Source organism: Bos mutus, chromosome 10 (assembly GCF_027580195.1).
Source record: "Bos mutus isolate GX-2022 chromosome 10, NWIPB_WYAK_1.1, whole genome shotgun sequence".
Lineage (NCBI taxonomy): Eukaryota > Metazoa > Chordata > Mammalia > Artiodactyla > Bovidae > Bos > Bos mutus.
The window spans coordinates 21,646,631-21,665,721 of NC_091626.1; the positions used below are offsets into that span (position 1 = coordinate 21,646,631).

General features: G+C 49.6%; 1 gene segment (V, D, J or C); it reads right to left on the bottom strand.

The window, feature by feature from the left end:
* Window positions 1–10,891: 10,891 nt before the first annotated feature.
* LOC102285059 (T-cell receptor alpha chain constant-like) overlaps window positions 10,892–19,091 on the bottom strand; it is a 43,862-nt gene continuing 35,662 nt past the window's right edge. The window contains 4 exon segments of the C gene segment in view: window positions 10,892–11,457; window positions 12,115–12,222; window positions 13,659–13,703; window positions 15,721–15,993. Of these exon segments, the coding sequence occupies window positions 12,116–12,222; window positions 13,659–13,703; window positions 15,721–15,993 (425 nt within the window).

The window sequence follows — 19,091 nt, forward strand, 5'->3', positions numbered from 1 at the left end:
CACCTGGGAATCTTTGAAAAGGAGACTCTCCAGCCCCACCTCACTCCCTCCTGAAGCAAAAGCTGTTTGAACGTGGTCTGCATGGGAATCACAGGCATATTACAATTTTGAGAAGCACCCATCCAGACCAGTGGTTCTCAAATCTTGGTTTATTTCACAATTCTCTGGGAACTTAGTAATGAGCTTGGGCCTCTGATTTTTAGCTCTCCATGGAACTCTGATACACACTGAGGTTCGAGAATAGCTCTGTATCAGGAGTCGTCATCACCGAATGATCTGTCAGTGTTTCACTAAAACTGTATCACAAAGGCAGGATGTTGGTCCTTGGGGCTTGGTTTACCATTCTGAGGGATATTAGTTCGCTCATAACTAATAATGTTTTCAAACTTGTGTGCAGGTATGTATCTTTATCAGGAGGCTTCTGAACAATTTTTAGTGTAGATTGATAGACCAGTATTTTGAATAAGAAAAGCGGTATAAATGGGCTTAAAAACTGGGAATAATAGTACTAATTTTATCAAGGAAGACATTACAACTTTCAGAGCCTCTAATACACACATTTTAATGTCTATCCATGATCTTGAGATACACAGGGCAGATACCAAGCACCCACTTAACCGGGTTAGCTGTTACCTCAGAGGTGATTTACCCAAGCCAGTGACCGTCAGTGGGAAACACTGATCTCGTACTGCCTTCTCACTGTTTGCAGTAGGGCAAAAGCCTATAGACAGCTTTTAGAATCTTGATTTTAAATTCAGTTTAATAAAACTCCATTTTTGAGCTTTGTTCACTTGTTCAGTGGTGTCTTAACTCTTATTTTTTTTTTAAATTTATTTTAATGGGAGGCTAATTACAATATGTGGTGGTTTTTGCCATACATTGACATGCATCAGCCATGGGTATACATGTGTTCCCCATCCTGAACCCTCCTCCCACCTCCCCATCTCATCCCTCAGGGTCATCCCAGTGCACCAGCCCCAAGCACATTGTTTCATGCATTGAACCTGGACTGGCGATCTGTTTCACATATGATAATACACGTTTCAATGCTATTCTCTCAAATCACCCCACCCTCGCCCTCTCCCACAGAGTCCAAAAGCCTTTGCATCTGTGTCTCTTTTGCTGTCTTGCATATAGGGTCATCATTACCATCTTTCTAAATTCCATATATATGTGTTAATACACTATATTGGTGTTTTTCTTTCTGACTTACTTCGCTCTGTATGATAGGCTCCAGTTTCATCCACCTCATTAGAACTGATTCAAATGCATTCTTTTTAATAGTTGAGTGGTTCTCAACTCTAGAAGCAGAAAATTTACCTGTGAAACTATTTAAAAGTTTAAAAAGTACATCCCCTCTCTCCCCAATGGAATTTCTGATTCTTAGGTGGTTTTTTTTTTTTTAGATGAGAGGCACTGAACCAGGATGGGTAATCTTTTTCATCTAATGGGTCTTCCAACCTGGGTCTTGATACCCATCAGCTCTGTTGTGATGGTGCCCCTCTATGGGTCTCACACATGGGTGCCCAGAGGAGCATGCTGCAACAGTGGATTTTGAGTACTATGCCACAGAGTGAGCTATAGTCTAGCATTTTCTGGTGTCTCCAGCTCAACACCTTTACGAAGTAGCTTTATTTTTATTTTCTATGCTCTTCTGTGGGGCCGGAAACCATTCACCACAAGCGCTGTACATGGTCTGTTGCCTGCCATTCTTTGCAGTGGCGGGAAGCCCGGCCCTGAGCACCTCCTGCCCACACACTTCCTGCCCCCTATCACATGGAAACCATCATTTGTGTTTTCTTCTCTTAGCAGCCAATACCTTTGGCCTCTTTGATCACATCCTTTCATCTTAGTCTTCAAAACACTTTTGTTATGATGGTTGAAAATACTTGGGGGGTGGGGGTCAGAGAGGCCTGCTCTCTGGTTTTGGCTCAGCAAACTTGCCCTGGTGGTTGCCATGGGCTGGGGCGCTTGTGTACAGACTCGGTGTGACTGTGTCCGCTCCTGTCTTGGCTTGCGGCTCAGGGCTTCTACAGTCTCAGTGCTGTATGACTTCCTGCCTTTAACTTTTAAAAACTTAACGAATATAAAAAATGGATTTTTTCCTTTTGGTAGAAACCAACACAATACTGTAAAGCAATTATCCTTCAATTAAAAATAAATAAATGGATTTTTCCTGCACGAGGAAACAATACTTCACAGAACAAGGATTTTAGATAAGGAAATGAGGGAGAAAAAAAGACTTCTGAGGAATTTAAAAAAATACTTGCTTAGGTTGAATTAATAGGTGGGTTCAAGCTTATGCAGACCTGTCCATGGGATGAAAAGGAGAGGCATTTTCAAGACCCGAGTTGGGCAGCCGGCTGGTGCTGGAAGTACCGCGCTTGCCCTGAAGGTGATTCAAGGACATGTTCTGCCACTTCTGTCTGTTGACCGGAAGACCTTTTGTTTTGTCTCTCAAATTTAGCCAATAATTAGGCACCCAGGCATGGTGCTGCATAGCACGTGAGATCACCAGAGACAAGATAACAGCCTTGCTGTCCAGGAGTGGCTACCACTGAGTGCCCTCCGTATGTCTGGCATGGTATTAAGTGTCCTGTTACTTACGCTTCCCTGCGAGATGGTTGGATGGCATAATCGACACCATGGACATGAGTTTGAGCAAACTAGGAGATAGGAAAGGACAGGGAAGCCTGGTATGCTGCAGTCCATGGGGTTGCAAAGAGTTGGACACGACTTAGTGACTCTACAACAATGGTCCCATGAAGAGAAGGTAGTGTTCTCTTTCAGATGAGGAAATTGAAACTCACATGACTGTGAAGGTTTGAATCCTATTCCTGTCTGATTTCAAAGCACTTGGGTTAGACTTTATGAGAAAATGATAGGCTAACATGGGGCTAATAGGACTTCTCACTGTTGTCCCAACAAAATATAAGTGAAAGTACCTTGTTAATACGACTGCTGTACAAACGTACTGGTACCCTGAGGGCAGTCGTCAGAAATGCGGGAAACTGTCCACGCGTACTGCTTTTCACCCTCAGCTGCACGTCCAGTTTTACTGGCTTTCAGCTAAAGGACTGTGGTGGCCAAGGTCAGGTCTTCCTCTTTTTCTGGAGAAAGACATCCTCAGGGAGTCCCTAGATGTCCCTAGAGACATCCCTGGGCTCTGCTATTTGAAACTGCTCTGCCTTTTTAAATCCAGGGATGAATAGCTTTGTTTCTTAACTTTTTCTTACTGAAAATGTCGCAGACACACAATGCACACGCATGCATGTCAAGAGATAAACTTACAGATACCAAACATTTGGCTTCAAAAATTAGCCATGTTTTTTACCCCATCAGGACTTCCTTTGTGGCTCAGCTGGTAAAGAATCCACCTGCAATGTGAGAGACCTGAGTTCGATTTCTGGGTTGGGAAGATCCCTGGAGAAGGGAAAGGCTAGCCACTCCAGTATTCTGGCATAGAGAATTCCATGGACTGTATAGTCCATGGGGTCGCAAAGAGTTGGACATGACTGAGTGACTTTCACTACTCTGTGTAGTTTCAAGATACTATAAGAGACGTCTGACGGGGAAGCTCTTTCTATGACTTCATCACTGAGTTAAAAAATATTTGTGTGCCTACTCTCCAAGACATGCAGAGGTGATCAGAACAGACATAGTAACTCCCTTTTTGAGCCTTACATTCTAGTCAGGAAGAGGGCCGAATTAGCACATGAATATAACTGCTGTAAGTGGAGTGAAGGACACAAATGGTATGACGTGATTACCAATGGGGTGAGGTGGGAGCTACCTAGACACAGTGGTCAGGAAAGCCTCTCTAAGCAGGAGACGTTTATCATCAGTCATGGCACCAGCAGCTGGAGTGTGTCTAGGTATTACTTTACTAACTCTCGTTGCCTTGTGATTGAGTCCTGGAGTTTGCTTTTGCAGAAAGCATTGCCTCAGGAGATGACTAATCAACAACATTTACCGAAGGAGTGTCTCCAAAGCAAACTGTTTTGCAACTCTACTCTAATCCTAGAGGACGATCAAGAGTCCTGAAGAGGGAAGGGAAATCCAGACAGAATAGAAGACACCAGTCTTGGGGCGGGGTGGGAGTGGGCGATCAGTTGGTCCTGAGACCCCATCTTTTCCTGCTCCTTTCTCTGTGATGGCTGTATCTGGAGCCACCTGGGATTTGGGCGTCCACTAGCGCTGATGTGGGCCTCATTCACTGTGACGGCAAGGGAGCCACTTCGCCTTTCTCCGTTTGTGAAAGGGAGGGACCATACCCTGCCTACTGCTTAGCTTTCCTGTGAAGGTCAAAGCCAGATCATGTTTGCTTTGGTGTTGCACAGACACGCTATTCTTCATAAAGATTCCAGATAAGGATGTCACCTCACCCACGTCCCCCGGTAAATCTCTGGAATAACTTGGGTCAGCAAGGAGAGGCAAGGCCTCCCTAGGGTTTGCTAAAAATAGTGTCTCACCGTCTCCACTGGAAAAAAGTCCTGTTTCATGTTAGCCCAGTTTCCTCCCATCAAGGCTAGAAGCATGAAATGGAGACCAGTTGCTGACCACTCTCTGAACCACAGTCCTTCATCTACTCAAACTCTCTGAAGTCCTGCCAACCATGTCTCACATTTATAAGCTCTTTCCTTAATGGTTCCTTTTTTCCTCCTTGGCTGAATTCTGTGTGGGTGGCTCAGGAAAAGGGTAGACAAGCATGCTTTCTGCTTCTTGGGGGATTTTTAAAGAATCTGACAATGGGAGGGCTCTCTCCCCTGGATCCTATTGCCTCTGGAGTGGGAGTGTGCCCATATTTCCAAAACAAACAGTGAGAATGGGCTGCCCTTTTCCCAAAGGTGGTGAGACCCCTCTGGGATGATGTATGGTGTTCTGGCTTGGGACGATGGCTGCCCAGAGAAACGACCCATTGTGGGGTGGTCTACTTTCTTTCTTTCAGACTTTACATCTAGCCAGGACTCAAGGGGGCCCATTTTGGGGGAGAGGCTTGTACCATGTGGCATGTGGATTCTTAGCTCCCCGACCAGGAATTGAACCCATGCCAGCTGCAGTGGAAGTGCAGAGTCCTAACTGCTGGACTGCCAGGGCATCCCCAAGGGGGCCCTTTTGAAAGCAGAGAGGGCCCTAGAGGGTGAGAGGGGAGATAAAAAGCAAGAGTGTTCAGGGATGTTGCAAAGAGCAGAGTGGGCAGCCTGGAGTGGCCTGGGGCCGGGAGGGCTGGCTTTGTTCTGAAAATCGGCTGCAGCCTTGCCAGGGCCTCCCAGTGCTGTAATTTCCCCTCCCTCAAGCTCTCCTGGAAGCCGTGGAGGGGGAAAGAAAATGCATAAGATGGTGTAACCAGAAGCTCCTGGGGCCCTAATGAGGGGAGAAATGCCTGTGGGCAACAGAGACACACTGGTGGGCTGAGAACTCTAGGCTCACTTGGGCGCTGGCCTAGTGAAGCAGCAGCCCCACTTTTATCTCAGCGTGGTGGTCCAGCCTGACCCAGCTCTATTGACCCCCAGGCAGGGTCTCCATTCAATTTTCTGGGCATTCCCTTAAAATTTGCATTCAGTTTACTATGCTGAATCTGTGCATGTGTTAATAGGAACAGTACTTTATTGTGTAATTTACCTGTGCTAAAATGCACAAATCTTAGTGTACAGTTGGGCTTGTTTTGACATGTCTATACACCTGTGTAAATCACCAAATCAAGATGCAGAATATTTTCACCACCTGGAAGCTTCCCTGGGGCCCCTTTCCAGCCAGTCCTTGTACCCTAGAGGCATCTACTGTTCCCATTTCTGTTGCTGGTGATTAGTTTTGCTTGTTCTTGAGCTTCATCTGTGTGGAGTCCTAGAGTTTGTACAGAGCCTGGATCCCTGGGGCCTGGCCTGTGTCCGCACTTGGCAGGTATGCACTGTGAGAGGAGCCTTGGTTCTTAAACTACCCTGTGAGAGAGCACTGATCCCATTGGGAAACTGAAGCTGTGGGTGGTTAGTGAGATGCCCACAGGGCAGGAGGTAGTGGTGCATCCTGGTGGCTAGCCCAGGCTCTCTGATTCTGAATCCAAAGCTCTCTCCAGGCTCCCAGGGGGCTCCCCCAACCCCTCCCTGGGGGCTCCTATCTAATGCTCTGGATGAAGGAGCCTGGTGAGCCTGGGCAGGTAGCGCCCCCTGCTGTCTACCGGGCCAGACCCTACACCCTCTCTCCTCCAAGGGCTGAGACAGGATCACCCGGGCAGGAGCCCAGGGCAGTGATGGACAAAGGGCAGGGGCTCGGCTCCTGGAAGGAAGTCTCCTGTCCTTTTATTTTCCTCTGAAAAGACGTTTTCTTAAGCGTTTGGGGCTTTTCTTTCCTCAAAAGAAGCGGATTAAGGGAGAAGAAGCATCTTTGGTGGAGCTCTGCTGCCCCCACGTGGGTGGCTGGGACACTACCACAGAGCTGGACGTCCAAACCCCGCGATACTCAGGTCTCAGATTCCCATGGTCCTTCTGTGGCTCTCCATCAACCGGCCTCCTGAATCCTGGTCTCCTTGGCTTCTGAGAGCCAGATGTCCTTCTAGACCATCATCTTGCACTTCAACCCTGACCTGGAGCGGTTCCTTGGAGAACCAGCTCCAGCTGTGCGTAGGAGGGGGAGATGTGGCCCCACTCCTCCCGGGGAGGGCGGGCTGGACAGAAGCCTAGAGGGCCTGTCCTGCATAAAGCAATGGTGTGATCGAGTGAGATCAAGGTTTGATCTTAGGACTTGGCTGGGGGGGGAGGGGGTGATAGGCGGGGCGGGGGTACTTCTCGCCATGGGGTGCACAGCCCCCCTGCCTACCGTGGGCGTGGGTGCCGCCGCTAGGGCCCCGCCGGCCCTTCCCAGCTCGCCGCCTTCCTGTCGCACCTGCGGTCGTGGTGGTGTAACGGCCCGGCCCTCCCAGCCCCGGCACGTGGCCTGGGGTGATGCTATCTCTAACTCGGTATTTTTAACTCGTTTTTCCAGAGGATGTGGCTTTTGTGGGAGAGCTTCAAAGGGTGCCCCACTTGCCCCTCGCGGGAGCCATGACGTCATGGAAATGGGAGGGGCCGCCCCAAGCCCCCTCAAACACCTGCACGGAAGTGGGAGACTTTTTCCACTTCCTGTCCTACATCTGGCTACTGACTCAATGTCTGACCTGCTTATTAATTTCAAAATATAGCTCTCAGTGTGATACTCAGAGGAAACCTTACTCATGTGTGTGTCTGGGTGAAACTAGGCCTGAGTCCCAGGTGGCAGGGCACTGGCCCGCCAGCCTCCTGGCCTCTCAGTCTATTCATTAACAGAGTGACAGTGGCCTGGGCTTGCAGACCTCCCCAGACCCACCCGTCAGTCAGAAGCTCTACTTCCCACAGGTTGCTCCCAGAGGTAGATGGAGAGAGAGTTTTAAGACAGGACATGTGGACAAAGTGAGGTGAATGGTAAGGTGACCTGCAGCCCTGGACCTGGGCGTGGTCCTTCAGTAGCAGGAGGGCTGATTCCTAGAAGCCCTGTGTGCCTTCCCATCCCCCAGGCTCTACTGGATGAGTGCCCACCGAGGCTGCTCTGGCCAAGGGACCATCACTCAGGTTCTGCTTATCCTGATAGTTCTTGACAGGTTACTCTTAGCTCTTGGCTAAATTATGAAATACCTTCTCAGGAGGCTCAACAGTAAAGAATCTGCCTGCCAATGCAGGAGACACAGGAGACTCCGGTTCAGTCTCTGGGTCGAGAAAATCCCCTGGAGTAGGAAATGGCAACCCACTCCAGTTTTCTTGCTTGAAAAATTCCAAGGACAGCGTGGCAGGCTATAGTCCATGAGGTTGCAAAGAGTCAGACAAGACTGAGCGACCGCACATACACAAATTGTGAAAATGTGGCTCGCTGGGCCACCTTGTCTATTAATCCCCGTTTTCCTTTCTCTTATGCTCCCTCACCCACCATACACATATACATCTTCGCTCCTTCCCCAGTGCCTGATGAGCCCCCTGCCTCATTTATTTGTTCACTTGCTGCTTAAGTGTATATTAAACATCAGTTGTGTGCCAGGCACTGTGCTGGGTGTTACAGACACACGGATGAACACCATATACTTCCCATTCCAAGGAGCTCATAGTTGAATGGATTTTCTTGCTGAGGTATTACCTGATAACTAAAGTGATATCTGTTAAAGGCTTTACATGTGACCCCCTGGGGGTTAGATTTTATGGGCAAACCAAGAAGAAAACAATTCTTTAAGACTCAGATGGCTCCCCCTCCAATGGTGGGTCATGGTGAGGGGTGCTTTGTTGGGGCTGAGAACCCACCCAAGTGTTCCTGAAGCACATACTGGCTTAGCCTGCCCTTTTCTTGACCAGATCATGATTCCATTTGGACTCAGGGGGCAGATTTCTGGGTGAAGCGACAGAGAATTCTCTAGAATCTTGGGCTTGGGTCCAGAGAAGTCATTTGGTCCCTTTTTCTGCCTCCAGGGTTGGCCTGAGCTTAAGTCTTTTGGGGGCAGTAGGATGTCTGTCCAGAGAATTCTGCTCTGCAACTGACCTTGGGGGCACATTCCACCCTGGGATGGCATGGCTGTCCCTCCCTGAGGCTGGCCCCTGCTGCTGAGGACTGGGGCTCTTCAGGGCTGGGCCTTCTCAGGGACTTGGTGACCATGTCTTCAGGTTTCCTCAGCAGCCTTTTCCCTCCACACTGAACACTGTCTTGTCCCTTACTGCATGGAGGGATCTGCTGCAGTGGCCCTCAGCCCAGCGCTGCCCTCCTAGTGGGCATAGGCACCCTTCCCCAGGCCTCCTCACAAGGCCACTTCAATCCCCTCTGACACCCTGGTGGGGCCTGGGCCAGACGTGAGAACAGAGTGGACACAGCCGCCGAGGACTCCGCATCACCCCTTCAGCACTCTTGCTTAGTTGGCTGTCGGCTTAACAGCCTCAGACCTGAGAGAATGTTCTTGGTGGGATAGAGGAATCTGGATTTGAGATGGGAAACTTCCCCAAGCTGATGCTGACCCTGTTTTCCAGATGGCCTCTTACCTACCTGAGGCCTTGTCACTCTCAGCTTGGGCTGGGCCTGGAAGCAGCAGGCCTTCCTCCCTCCGTGGGTCTGGGAGGATCCCTGGGCACTCTTGCCGCATCCCTTCCTAGCTCCTCAGGTGGCTTCAGGGGTCCAGTGACTGCAGGGCCCAACGTTTGAGGACCCTGAGCTGGCATGACTCCACAGGCTCCCTTGGTCTCCTTCCACCTGGGCCTCCTCTGCAGTTCTTGGAGGGGTCTGTCTTTGGCCCCTTTACTGCCTTTCAGAGTCCCTGCCCATGTCCTCTGCCACAAGCCCCATTTCCCCTTCATCCTCAGCATCTTTGCAGCCAACTCTCAGGAGCAGACCTGCCTCCCCAGCCACCCACACAGTCTTTTGCCTGGATCTTATGTATACAGACCAAAGTGGATTACTATTTTAGGAGGAAAAAAAAAAAAAGACCTAATTTGCCTAAAGTTTTTAACAGTTGATAAAGGCTTGCTCTGTTAACCTTCCCAGGGGCATTTTCATTTAATATGGGGAAGAGAATGCTTTAATTAAAAGAAATTCCCAATGGTGGAGTCTCTGGCATTGTGTTCGACTGATGAGGAGGCAGTTTTGAGTTCCCTGCAGGTGGTAACTCTTCTTCTGGGCGTGAGAGTGACCTGCTATGATGGGATTTCCTCTGAGATCTTTCCCTTTAGTGATCTTTAAAGGCACTTGTATTTAGGCTGCACATGAGGCTGCTCAGAGACCACTGGGGTTTCTGTGACTATCCTTGGTAGGGCTGCCAGTATTGAACATGGTTCTTAACCTCTATAGAAGCCATAGAATCAGAGATGAGGGGAGCTGGAGGCAGCCTCCAGTCCTAAGTGGCATAGGTTTTACAGGTGGTGATCCTGGAACTCGCGGACGGGAGGGACACGCTGATGTTACCTATTGAGCTGGTGGCTCCATCCTTGTAAAAAGCCACAGACCTGAATTGTAGCCGGAAGGATTTGCTTGTTTCTGGCTGTGTGGTCAGAGACACAAAGGTGAACTGTAGATGTATTTGGGGCTAGAACCCCCTCCCACTCCTACACCAGGAATTGGTAAGCACTGGGCTCCAGTCTTGAGAGTGGTAATTGTGAGGTGGATGGCTGAGTGGTGTCTGGGGGGTGCCCCCCTTTCCTAAGCACCCCAGGAAAGGTGCTAAGACAGCAGGAGGCTCAGGAGAATCCAAGGGGACCCCGTCTCCTGTCTTCTAGGTGAGGGCTTGAGACGCCTACTCTCCTTGGCCAACTCCCTGGGCTTGAGAGGAGAGAGCTCATCTCTGCTTTCCTTGTTCTCACATTCAGGGTTGTGGGAGCAGAAAGTCTGGCTAGGGTCACCCTCTTCTCCCCCTTTTCCCCACTCCTAGACTGATACTCCAAGGGGCTGAGCCTCTGGTGGGCATCCAGGCAGTGGAGTGGTAGGTGGTCCCCAGCCATGAGCTTGTAGAGCAATGCACAGTTTCAGTGGGAATCCAGTCTGAAAGGAAAGGCAAAGGAAATGTTTCTTCAGGACAAGAGACAGTGGGTGGCCTTTTGGGGACACTTGCTGTGTGGCCCCTGTCTGCCAGATTTCAGCTACCGGTCACTACCACCCATGTCCATGGGCCTCCTGCTATGAGCTGCCCAGTGGCAGAGCAGGGGTCCAGGCTTTTAAGCGGGTTTTCCTGGCCCCCAGCACAGCCTTCTCAGTGGAATTTTTTGGAGGTTTTTCCAGGAAAAGGTGGACTTAAGCAGCTTGTTGAGTTAGGCCCGCCGAAAGTCCTCATGGATAGATGGCTTGGTTTCTTTCTGCCCAGCTAGTGATCCACAGCAAGCTGAAAATGACCTGGACCAAACTCAGTCAAACAGAAGCACAGTCTCTTCCAAATCGCTTTTATTGAAGCCGTGGCAGCAGAATATACAATGTGGCTCGGATACACAGCAGAGCAGGGCCTAGATCGTGAAAAGATAATTTTTCCCCACACGTTGGGGAAAAGGGTGATATATATTTTTTTATGAACACTATGTAAAAAAATATAAACAACACACAACATTCTCCAGGAGCTAGAGCCCAGGAGAACCCACTGGGGATCCACCATCCAGTGGGACATCAGAGGCAGTCTCTGGGGGGTGGGGGTGGGGAGGGAGTGTCCCCACAGCCAGGAGAGGCTGCAGCAGCCCCCCGACTTTGCCAAGAATGCCAGGCAGTGACAAGCAGCAGTGAGGAAGAGAGTGGGTGGCAGCCGTGCTGGGCAGCTTGTCAGCATCTTGATCACCAGTATCTGGAGGATCCAGTTGGTGTTATGGCCAGCCAGGCCAGAGAGGAGGAGGGAGCCTTCTCATCCATGGGGGCAGAGAGTGCGCCTCTCTGCTTGAAGAGGGAGAGGAAGGGCGACGAGGAGCAAGGGGCGAGGAAGCACGGGGCTCTCAGGTTGTCGGTGACCTGGGATGAGGAAGAACAGGGTCAGGCTGCATAGTGATGAGATTCAGGACAGTCAGGGATGTGATGAGGATGCTTCTGTTTGTAGAGTTCTAGGGGCAAATGGACCCAGAGTTCTTTTTGATGAGATGGTCTTGTCAGTGGGATGACCTGGGACACTGGGGGAAAGGGTCTGGAGATTCTAGTCAGATTTAGGGTGGATAACAAATACAATACTGCCTCACCACATTGGGGTTAGAGGACCTGAGGAAAGGAATGGGGGGCCCCATAAAATTTGCAATGAATGGGGTACAATGGAAGGCATAGGTATGAGTGAGTCTGGGCCCTAAGTGTCTCCTAAGTTCCACTCATTAGCTGTGTGGCCTTGATGTTCCTTGGCCTCAGTTTCTTTATTCCCAAAATGAGGATAACAGCAACTGTTCCTCATACTTTTTAGGTGAGACGTGGCTTAAAGGAAGTGACCAATGTCACCTGAGGAGTGTATTGTGTTTCTTAAGTATCTGGGGCCATTGCTATTAACAAGAGGAATCATGAACAGGAAAAGAGGAGTCTGGTGGGTCCAGACTTAGGCCCTAAAAGCAAGAGCCTGGGGGAAGTTCCTTTTCAGAGCTTGGGGACCCGCCCCCAGGGCCCCACCGTCTGGCTGAGATGTCAGCTCACCTCAACTGGACCAGAGCCGCAGCGTCATGAGCAGATTAAACCCGACCACCTTCAGGAGGAGGATGCGGAACACTATCACTGACAGGTTTTGGGAGTTTAGGTTTATATCTGCAAAAACAAGGAGCAACAGCAGTCATGGCACAGGTCTGCACAGCCCCTGTGACACCGAAAGCAGGGTGGGGAGTATGGTGAGCTTCAGTGCCTGGATCTGCCTCTCCCTTTGAGCTTTGGTGCACCATCCCCTCATAAACATATCTGTACATCCCTCTAGGGTCAACATGGGCTTCCCAGGGGGCACAGTGGTAAAGATTCTGTCTGCCAATGCAGGGGACGCAAGAGATGCGGGTTTGATTCCTGGGTTGGGAAGATCTCCTAGAGTAAGAAATGGCAACCCATTCCGGTATTCTTGCCTGGAAAATTCCATGGACAGAAGAGCCTGGTGGGCTGCAGTCCATGGGGTTGCAAAGAGTCGGACACCACTTAGTGACTGAGCACGCACGCACCAGTGTCAACAGCATTTCATTTCCAAAGGGAAACACTAACAGCGCTTACTCTCTGATTTAGGGCTGAGCCTCTCAGTGGATGGGGATGGTGAATGCTCAGAACTTGGCACACGCAACACCCTGGGTCAGTGCCCCTTAGTGAGAATCTAGTGGTGGAACCACAAGAGGGATGAAAGTGAAAGTGAAAGTCGCTCAGTCGTGTCCGACTCTTTGCGACCCCATGGACTATGCAGTCCAGGGAATTCTCCAGGCCAGAATGCTGGAGTGGGTTACCTTTTCCTTCTCCAGGGGATCTTCTCAACCCAGGGATTGAACCCAAGTCTCCCACATTGCAGGTGGATTCTTTACCGGCTGAGCCACAAGGGAAGCCCAAGAATACTGGAGGGGGTAGCCTATTCCTTCTTCAGTGGATCTTCCCGACCCAGGGATCGAACCCAGGTCTCCTGCATTGCAGGTGGATTCTTTACCAACTGAGCCACAAGGGAAGCCCAAGAGGGATGACTCAGTACAAATGACTCAAATGGAAATGAACGTGGGCCCAGAGTAGGTGGTGAGGAATGGTGGAGATCTTTGAGAGCCAAGGTCACTGCCCACGTGAGTTTTGCTGCTGTTCTTGAAAGAAGGCAAAACCCCCAGGCTATGGAGGGAGAGCATCCTTGGGAAGACCTGGTTAGTCTAGGGCTTTATGTGAACTGGTCTGAGATTTCCCAGCTGGGCCACCCAGAAGCTCTCTTGATCTCTGTGGACAGTGGAGCCACTGAAAGGAATACAGAGGCCTGGGAATGAGTCATTGGGCTAGCAAAACTAGACTTATCCTCGAAGTTCTTAGAGTGGAAAAGAAAATTAGAGATGGTGAGAGGAATCTAGGGATTCAAGAATGTCCCCAGGCAGCTTTGAACGGGGCTTGAACTGCTATTCTTTTCCTTAGAACTTCATTCCTAGATCCACATGTTCCTTCACACTGCCTCTATTCCGTCTGGGTGATTGTGGGTTCGTCGTTTCCCCAGACCTGTGTGAAGCCAGGATGGGCCCCTTCCTTACCTGTTTCAAAGCTTTTCTCTACCAGCTTGGCATTACAGGGGATTTCTAAAAAGAGAAATAAAGACATTTTTCTTAGAGTCCTGAGCATTCTGACTTCCCACCCCAGAAGCCTTTCCATGCCTCCTTGTGGAGAGATCTGGAAGGAATTTGTCCCACATGGGACCACCTGTTGAGGCCACCACTGACCCTCGAAAGACCAGCACCCTGGCTTCTAGGCACCATTTCATTTACTTAATACTGGTTGTGCTAAGCGCATGTTACATGACACAAGGAGCCATCAGAGCCCACCCTTGGGTGAGTTCCAATCTGGAGTCTCATAGAGGAAGTAAGGCAGACACAGTGAGAAGTGCCATAAGGGGTACAGGTGTTTCATCTGTCCCACAGGGTTTTGACCCCTGAACCCCAAATCTGTTTGCTTGTTTTTTCTGACTCAGTACATGGCATTATCATTGACCCAGCTGCTCAGAAAGAAAATCCAGCCACATTCCTCAATTCCCTCTTTTCCTTTTCAGTCCTGCATGGTTCTAGCTTTGAATCCCAAATAGTGTTGAGCTTTTAACTCCCCTGCCACAGGGACTTCCCTGATGGTCCAGTGACCAAGACTCTGTGCTCCCAATGCAGGGGGCCTGGGTTCTATCCCTGGTTGGGGAACTAGATCCCACAAGAGTTCAAATGTCCTAACTAAGGCCCAGTGCCTTAGTTAAAGAAATAAAAAACAAAATATCAAATGAATAACTCCCCTGCCACAACCCCATCCTGGCCCCCATCATCTCTCTGCTGCAGGAGCTTCTTTTCCGTTTGCACTCTCGGCTCCTACAATCCATTTTCCACTCTAGTCAGGGTGGTTAAAAAAAAAATTATTTATTTATTTTGGCTGTGCCAGACGTTCCTTGCTGCTCAGTCTTTCTCTAGTTGCAGCGAGCGGGAGCTACTCTCTAGTTTTGGTGTCAAAGCTTCTCACTGTGGTGGCTTCTTGTTGAGGAGCACGGGCTGTAGGGTGCACAGGCTTTAATAGTTGCAACACATGGGCTCAGTAGTTTTGGCTCCTGGGCTCTAGAGCACAGGCTCAGTATTTGTGGCACACGGGGCTTAGTTGCTCCATGGCATGTGGGACTTCCTGAACAGGGATCTGCCTGCCAGTGGGTTCATCGGCAGTGCAGGCAGATCCTTTACCACTGAGCCACTGGGGAAGTCCCCAGAATGATTTTTTTTTTATAAAGTAAATTGGGTGTCATTCGCCTGCTTATAGGCAACCAATATCTCCTCACTGTACCAAACAGTGTCTCCCGCTCATGACGGGCAAGGCTCTGTGATCTGGCTCCGGCCTATCTCTTCCATCTCATCTTCTCCTGCCCTTTGCCTTTCTCACTGTGCTCCTGACTCTGTAAGGTCCTTTCTCTTCTTATGGTTGGTACCTCCTTAGCCTTGAAATCTCAGCTCAGATAGCATTTCCCCAGAGGGCCCTTCTCTGACTTTTGTCCGTAGGGTGGCTATTTCCCCAACTCCAAGTTAAAGCAAGTGTGATAATCTGGAGTTCTTTAGATTTCTGCTTGTTGATGGTTGGTCTCCCCCAACTGGAATGGGGCTTGCTCAGAGCAGACCCCTCATCGTATGCATTTCTTCCTCCATGGCAGCACCGGGCATATTATACAGGCACAATCAGCAACTGCTGAGTGAATGAATGAATGAGGTTAGGAGCTGGGAAAGTCCTTTGGCCAAGAGGGAGGAGTAAAAGGAGGGATCTGGGAGAAGCACACCGGAGCCTGGAGGAGCAGTGAGGGGCTGAGCAGAGGCAGGGGTGGGGACTCAGAGAGGGTGAGCTTCAGGGCCCTCGCGCTCTCAGGCCTCTTCCCCCTCTGCTATTTGTCTAGGACGTTCTGTGACCTGCCTGGATGGGGCTCACTGATGCTCAGGAATGAGAAGGGAGGGGTCTTTGCTGACAGTTGATGAGGTTGAGACCACCAATCAGAGCAGCTTTTAGATGTCACAAACCTGAGCCCTGGGCACAAATGAGCCTCTGGATGGAGGAGACAACTTAGAGCAGAACCCAGGCTGCACTCACCCAAGCTGGAGGCGAAGGGAATGGTCTCGTTGAAGGTGTCTGTGCATCCAGCATCGCTGGTGTTTCCCCAAGTCACTATCCCGTTGCTCTTGGATCCCAGGATCTCCATGTTGAGCACGGTGCTGTTTGTTTTGTGCACCGTGCTCCCCTCGGACCCCATGATTTGTTCCATGTTGACTTGATTTGAATCAAAATCGGTGAATAGGCAGACAGAAGTGTCACTGGATTGGGGGCTTCTCAGCTGGTACACAGTGGGGTTGGGGTCCTTGACTTCTGTGGACCAAAAGGACCCAGGTTAGGAGATGGTTGTTTTCCTCCTCCCTCCAACCAAGGCCTGAGTCCAGATGCCAGTGATGGGCAAGAATAGGGCTATATGGGGCTGGCAAGTCACATTCTCAGGTTTGAGGTGGGAAAGAACATTCTAGAAACCTTCTGCTCACAACGGACAGGACTCAGGGACAGGCACAAACTACGGGTCCTGGCCAAGAGACCAGGCTCTCAGTGAACACACTCTGCCAGGCCCTGCCTACCATTCAAGGAAACTAGCAATTCAGGGCTACTTAAGGATGCTGCCCATTTTTCTACTTAATAGGAACTTTTGCAAAAGCTCAGAAGGCCTAGGAAGCAACAACATAGTTCTGGCAGGACAAAGCAAGCACAGAAAAGAGACCCAGCAAAGCAAGCCACATGTCTTAGAGTCTAGGGTGGTCTCCCCGTCTTGGGCTGGTGTTGACAGGAGTGTGATGTTTGTAATAGGCTGGCATGAACTTGGAAGATGGGCCACATCACCAGGAGATTTCTCTCACTGATAAAAGCTTTAGGCTCTAAATCAGAACCCTTGTGTCTAAGCCCTGGCTCTCCCATTTACTAGCTACAAGGCTTTGAGCAATTCATACCAGCTCCTTGAGTCTCAGGAATTTCATCTGTCAAGTGGGGATATTGCCTCATCTTTTTTCCTGACCAGGCTCTTCTGAGAAGCTATGAGAGTTTCTCCATATAAAGTTATATTTAATAAACTGAAATAATTTTAGTAATTGCAGCTCTTGATACTGCCAGTAGATTGCCATGATAACTGCGCTACCCAGTAACACACAGTTTCTATTCTTCCGCCCCAGGAAAGCAGGAGCTTCGGGAGGCTTTTCTTTAGTGCTGAGAAGACTCCTCAGTATTTTCATGGGATTCTGTGTTTTTAAAGCAACCCCCAGTGTTTATTCTTTCAGACCTCCTGCGTTTCAGGGAGGAAGCAGAGGTTTACTAGGAGGATTAACACGTTGGGGCCACCCAGCAAGTTTACAGCAGAGCTGGGATGGCAGCTTCCGGGGCCCGTGGTTCTCTGCTCCCCTAGCTTTCTCACCACACAGGCAAAGTCTTGCAGACCAGTGATGTAGGACGCACCCCGTGTGCTGAGCCAGTCAGGGTGGCCTTGGCAATGCAGATATCCAGCTGGATGGAAACTAGGGGAATCAGCCCTTGGCTTGGCCTTGGGATGCTCAATCAAGGCAGAGCTGCCTATGGGTAGGGTTGTCCATGGTCACCTGTGAGCCACACCCAAAGCTCTGGCTTCAAAGGATTCTGCCTGCTCCCCTCCAATCTCCATGTGCCTGAGAGGACGACATCACTGTGGGTTAAGGATTTATGGCAGAATTCTTTTGCTGGGAGGGGAGAGTCGGGAAGCCATTAGCTAATACCACACCCCAGTGGATGTGTCAGTCGTTAGCAGGAGTCATGGGTGGGACCAGAGAGGGTGATGTGGAAGGGTGTGGAAGTGCTGAGAGAATATGGCCACAAGAAAGCTGAGGTTAAAGTGCCACCAGACACAGTTTGACCTCAGAGGGAGAAAGGGGTTTGTTATGGGGGCCAGACACCTGACTTTGAGACCTGGTTAAACTCTCGCTTAGATCCTAGAGCCAGTGGCTGTCAGTCTGGAGAGGGTCTAGACCATGCTGTCCAGTGTGATAGTCTTTAGCTACACTAACCAACATCAAGCAAACTCCGGGAGATAGAGAAGGACAGGGAAGCCTGGTGTGCTGCAGTCCATGGGGTCACAAAGAGTCGGATACGACTGAACAACAACAAACATCAAGTAAAATTAAAAATTCAGTTAGCAATTAAACCTTCATGTTGAGACCCCAGTAGCCACATGTGGCTGATGCCTACGGTGTAGGACAGTGCAGGTTGACAGAGTATTTCCATTGTCACAGAAAGTTCTATTGGACGGCATTGGTCTGGAGGATGCAATGCCACGGACCGCAAGGAAAGGCTGAGGGGGCTGAGAGTGAGACTTAAAGCCAACTGAGATCCGTGCAGGGTGATACCAGGGCAGGCTTACTGTTGCTCAACTTTGCTAGTGAGAAATCAAAATGAAAGAGCAGTTAGTGAAGTCAGAGAATTGGGGTGATTTTTAGCCTCTCTCAATTCTTGTTTTTACTAGTTGATACCCTTGGGCTTTCCCCATGTGCATTTTTGCTGTTGTTTCTCTGCCCAGCTTCCTTACCCCTGGTTTCCTTCTTAGTCACCCTCTCCTGCTCCCCCCACTTCATTTTTTTCTTTGAGCTCATCATCCAAATGAGCTGTCTATAATGTGGAGCTGATCGAGTCACTTTCTGTTCAAAATACTCCAGAGACTCCTATCGCCTATAGGATAATGCCCATACTCCGTGGCACAGCATTTGGTGGTTGCCACGATTTGGAGCGCTTGAATTTCCTCTCTCAAGTCCTTTATATGCCCTGTATGAGTACAGCTGGACAAAACTCTTCATCCTGGCTCCCTGGAATATAAGCTCTGTGATAACTAGGACCTGTCCCTAGATCACTGCTATGTCCCTAGTCTTTGCCATATGCTAGGTGCTTAAGAAATAATTGTGGGATAAATAAGCAGCCTAGTGACCGTCAGATTTGGAAAATTCCTATTAATTAGATTTTGGGTCAAAAAACCTGGATATTGATCCCTAAACTTGGCTTTTTAAAGCCCTCTTTAAAAAAAAAAAGCCCTCTTTTAGGGACTTAGGTGGTGGTCCAATGGCTAAGAATGAGCTCCCAGTGCTGGGAGTCAAGGTTTGATCCCTGATCAGGAGCTAGACCCCACATGGCATAACTGAGAGTTAGTGTGGTACAGCTAAAGATATTGCGTACTACAGCCAAGACGCGGCTCAGTCAAGCAAATCAATAAAAATAAACACTAAAGAAGAAGTCCTTAAAAAATGAAGCCCCTTTTACTTTTATCCCCAGGTACCTCAATGCAACATTTTTGTCTGAAAACAAAGAATGAGTCATTATTAATCTGGAGATCTTTAGGGGTCCATCTGCCAGAGCCCCAGGAGAAAAACATCCTGTTCCACTTTAGTAAGATAAACGCCTCCTACCACTGATGA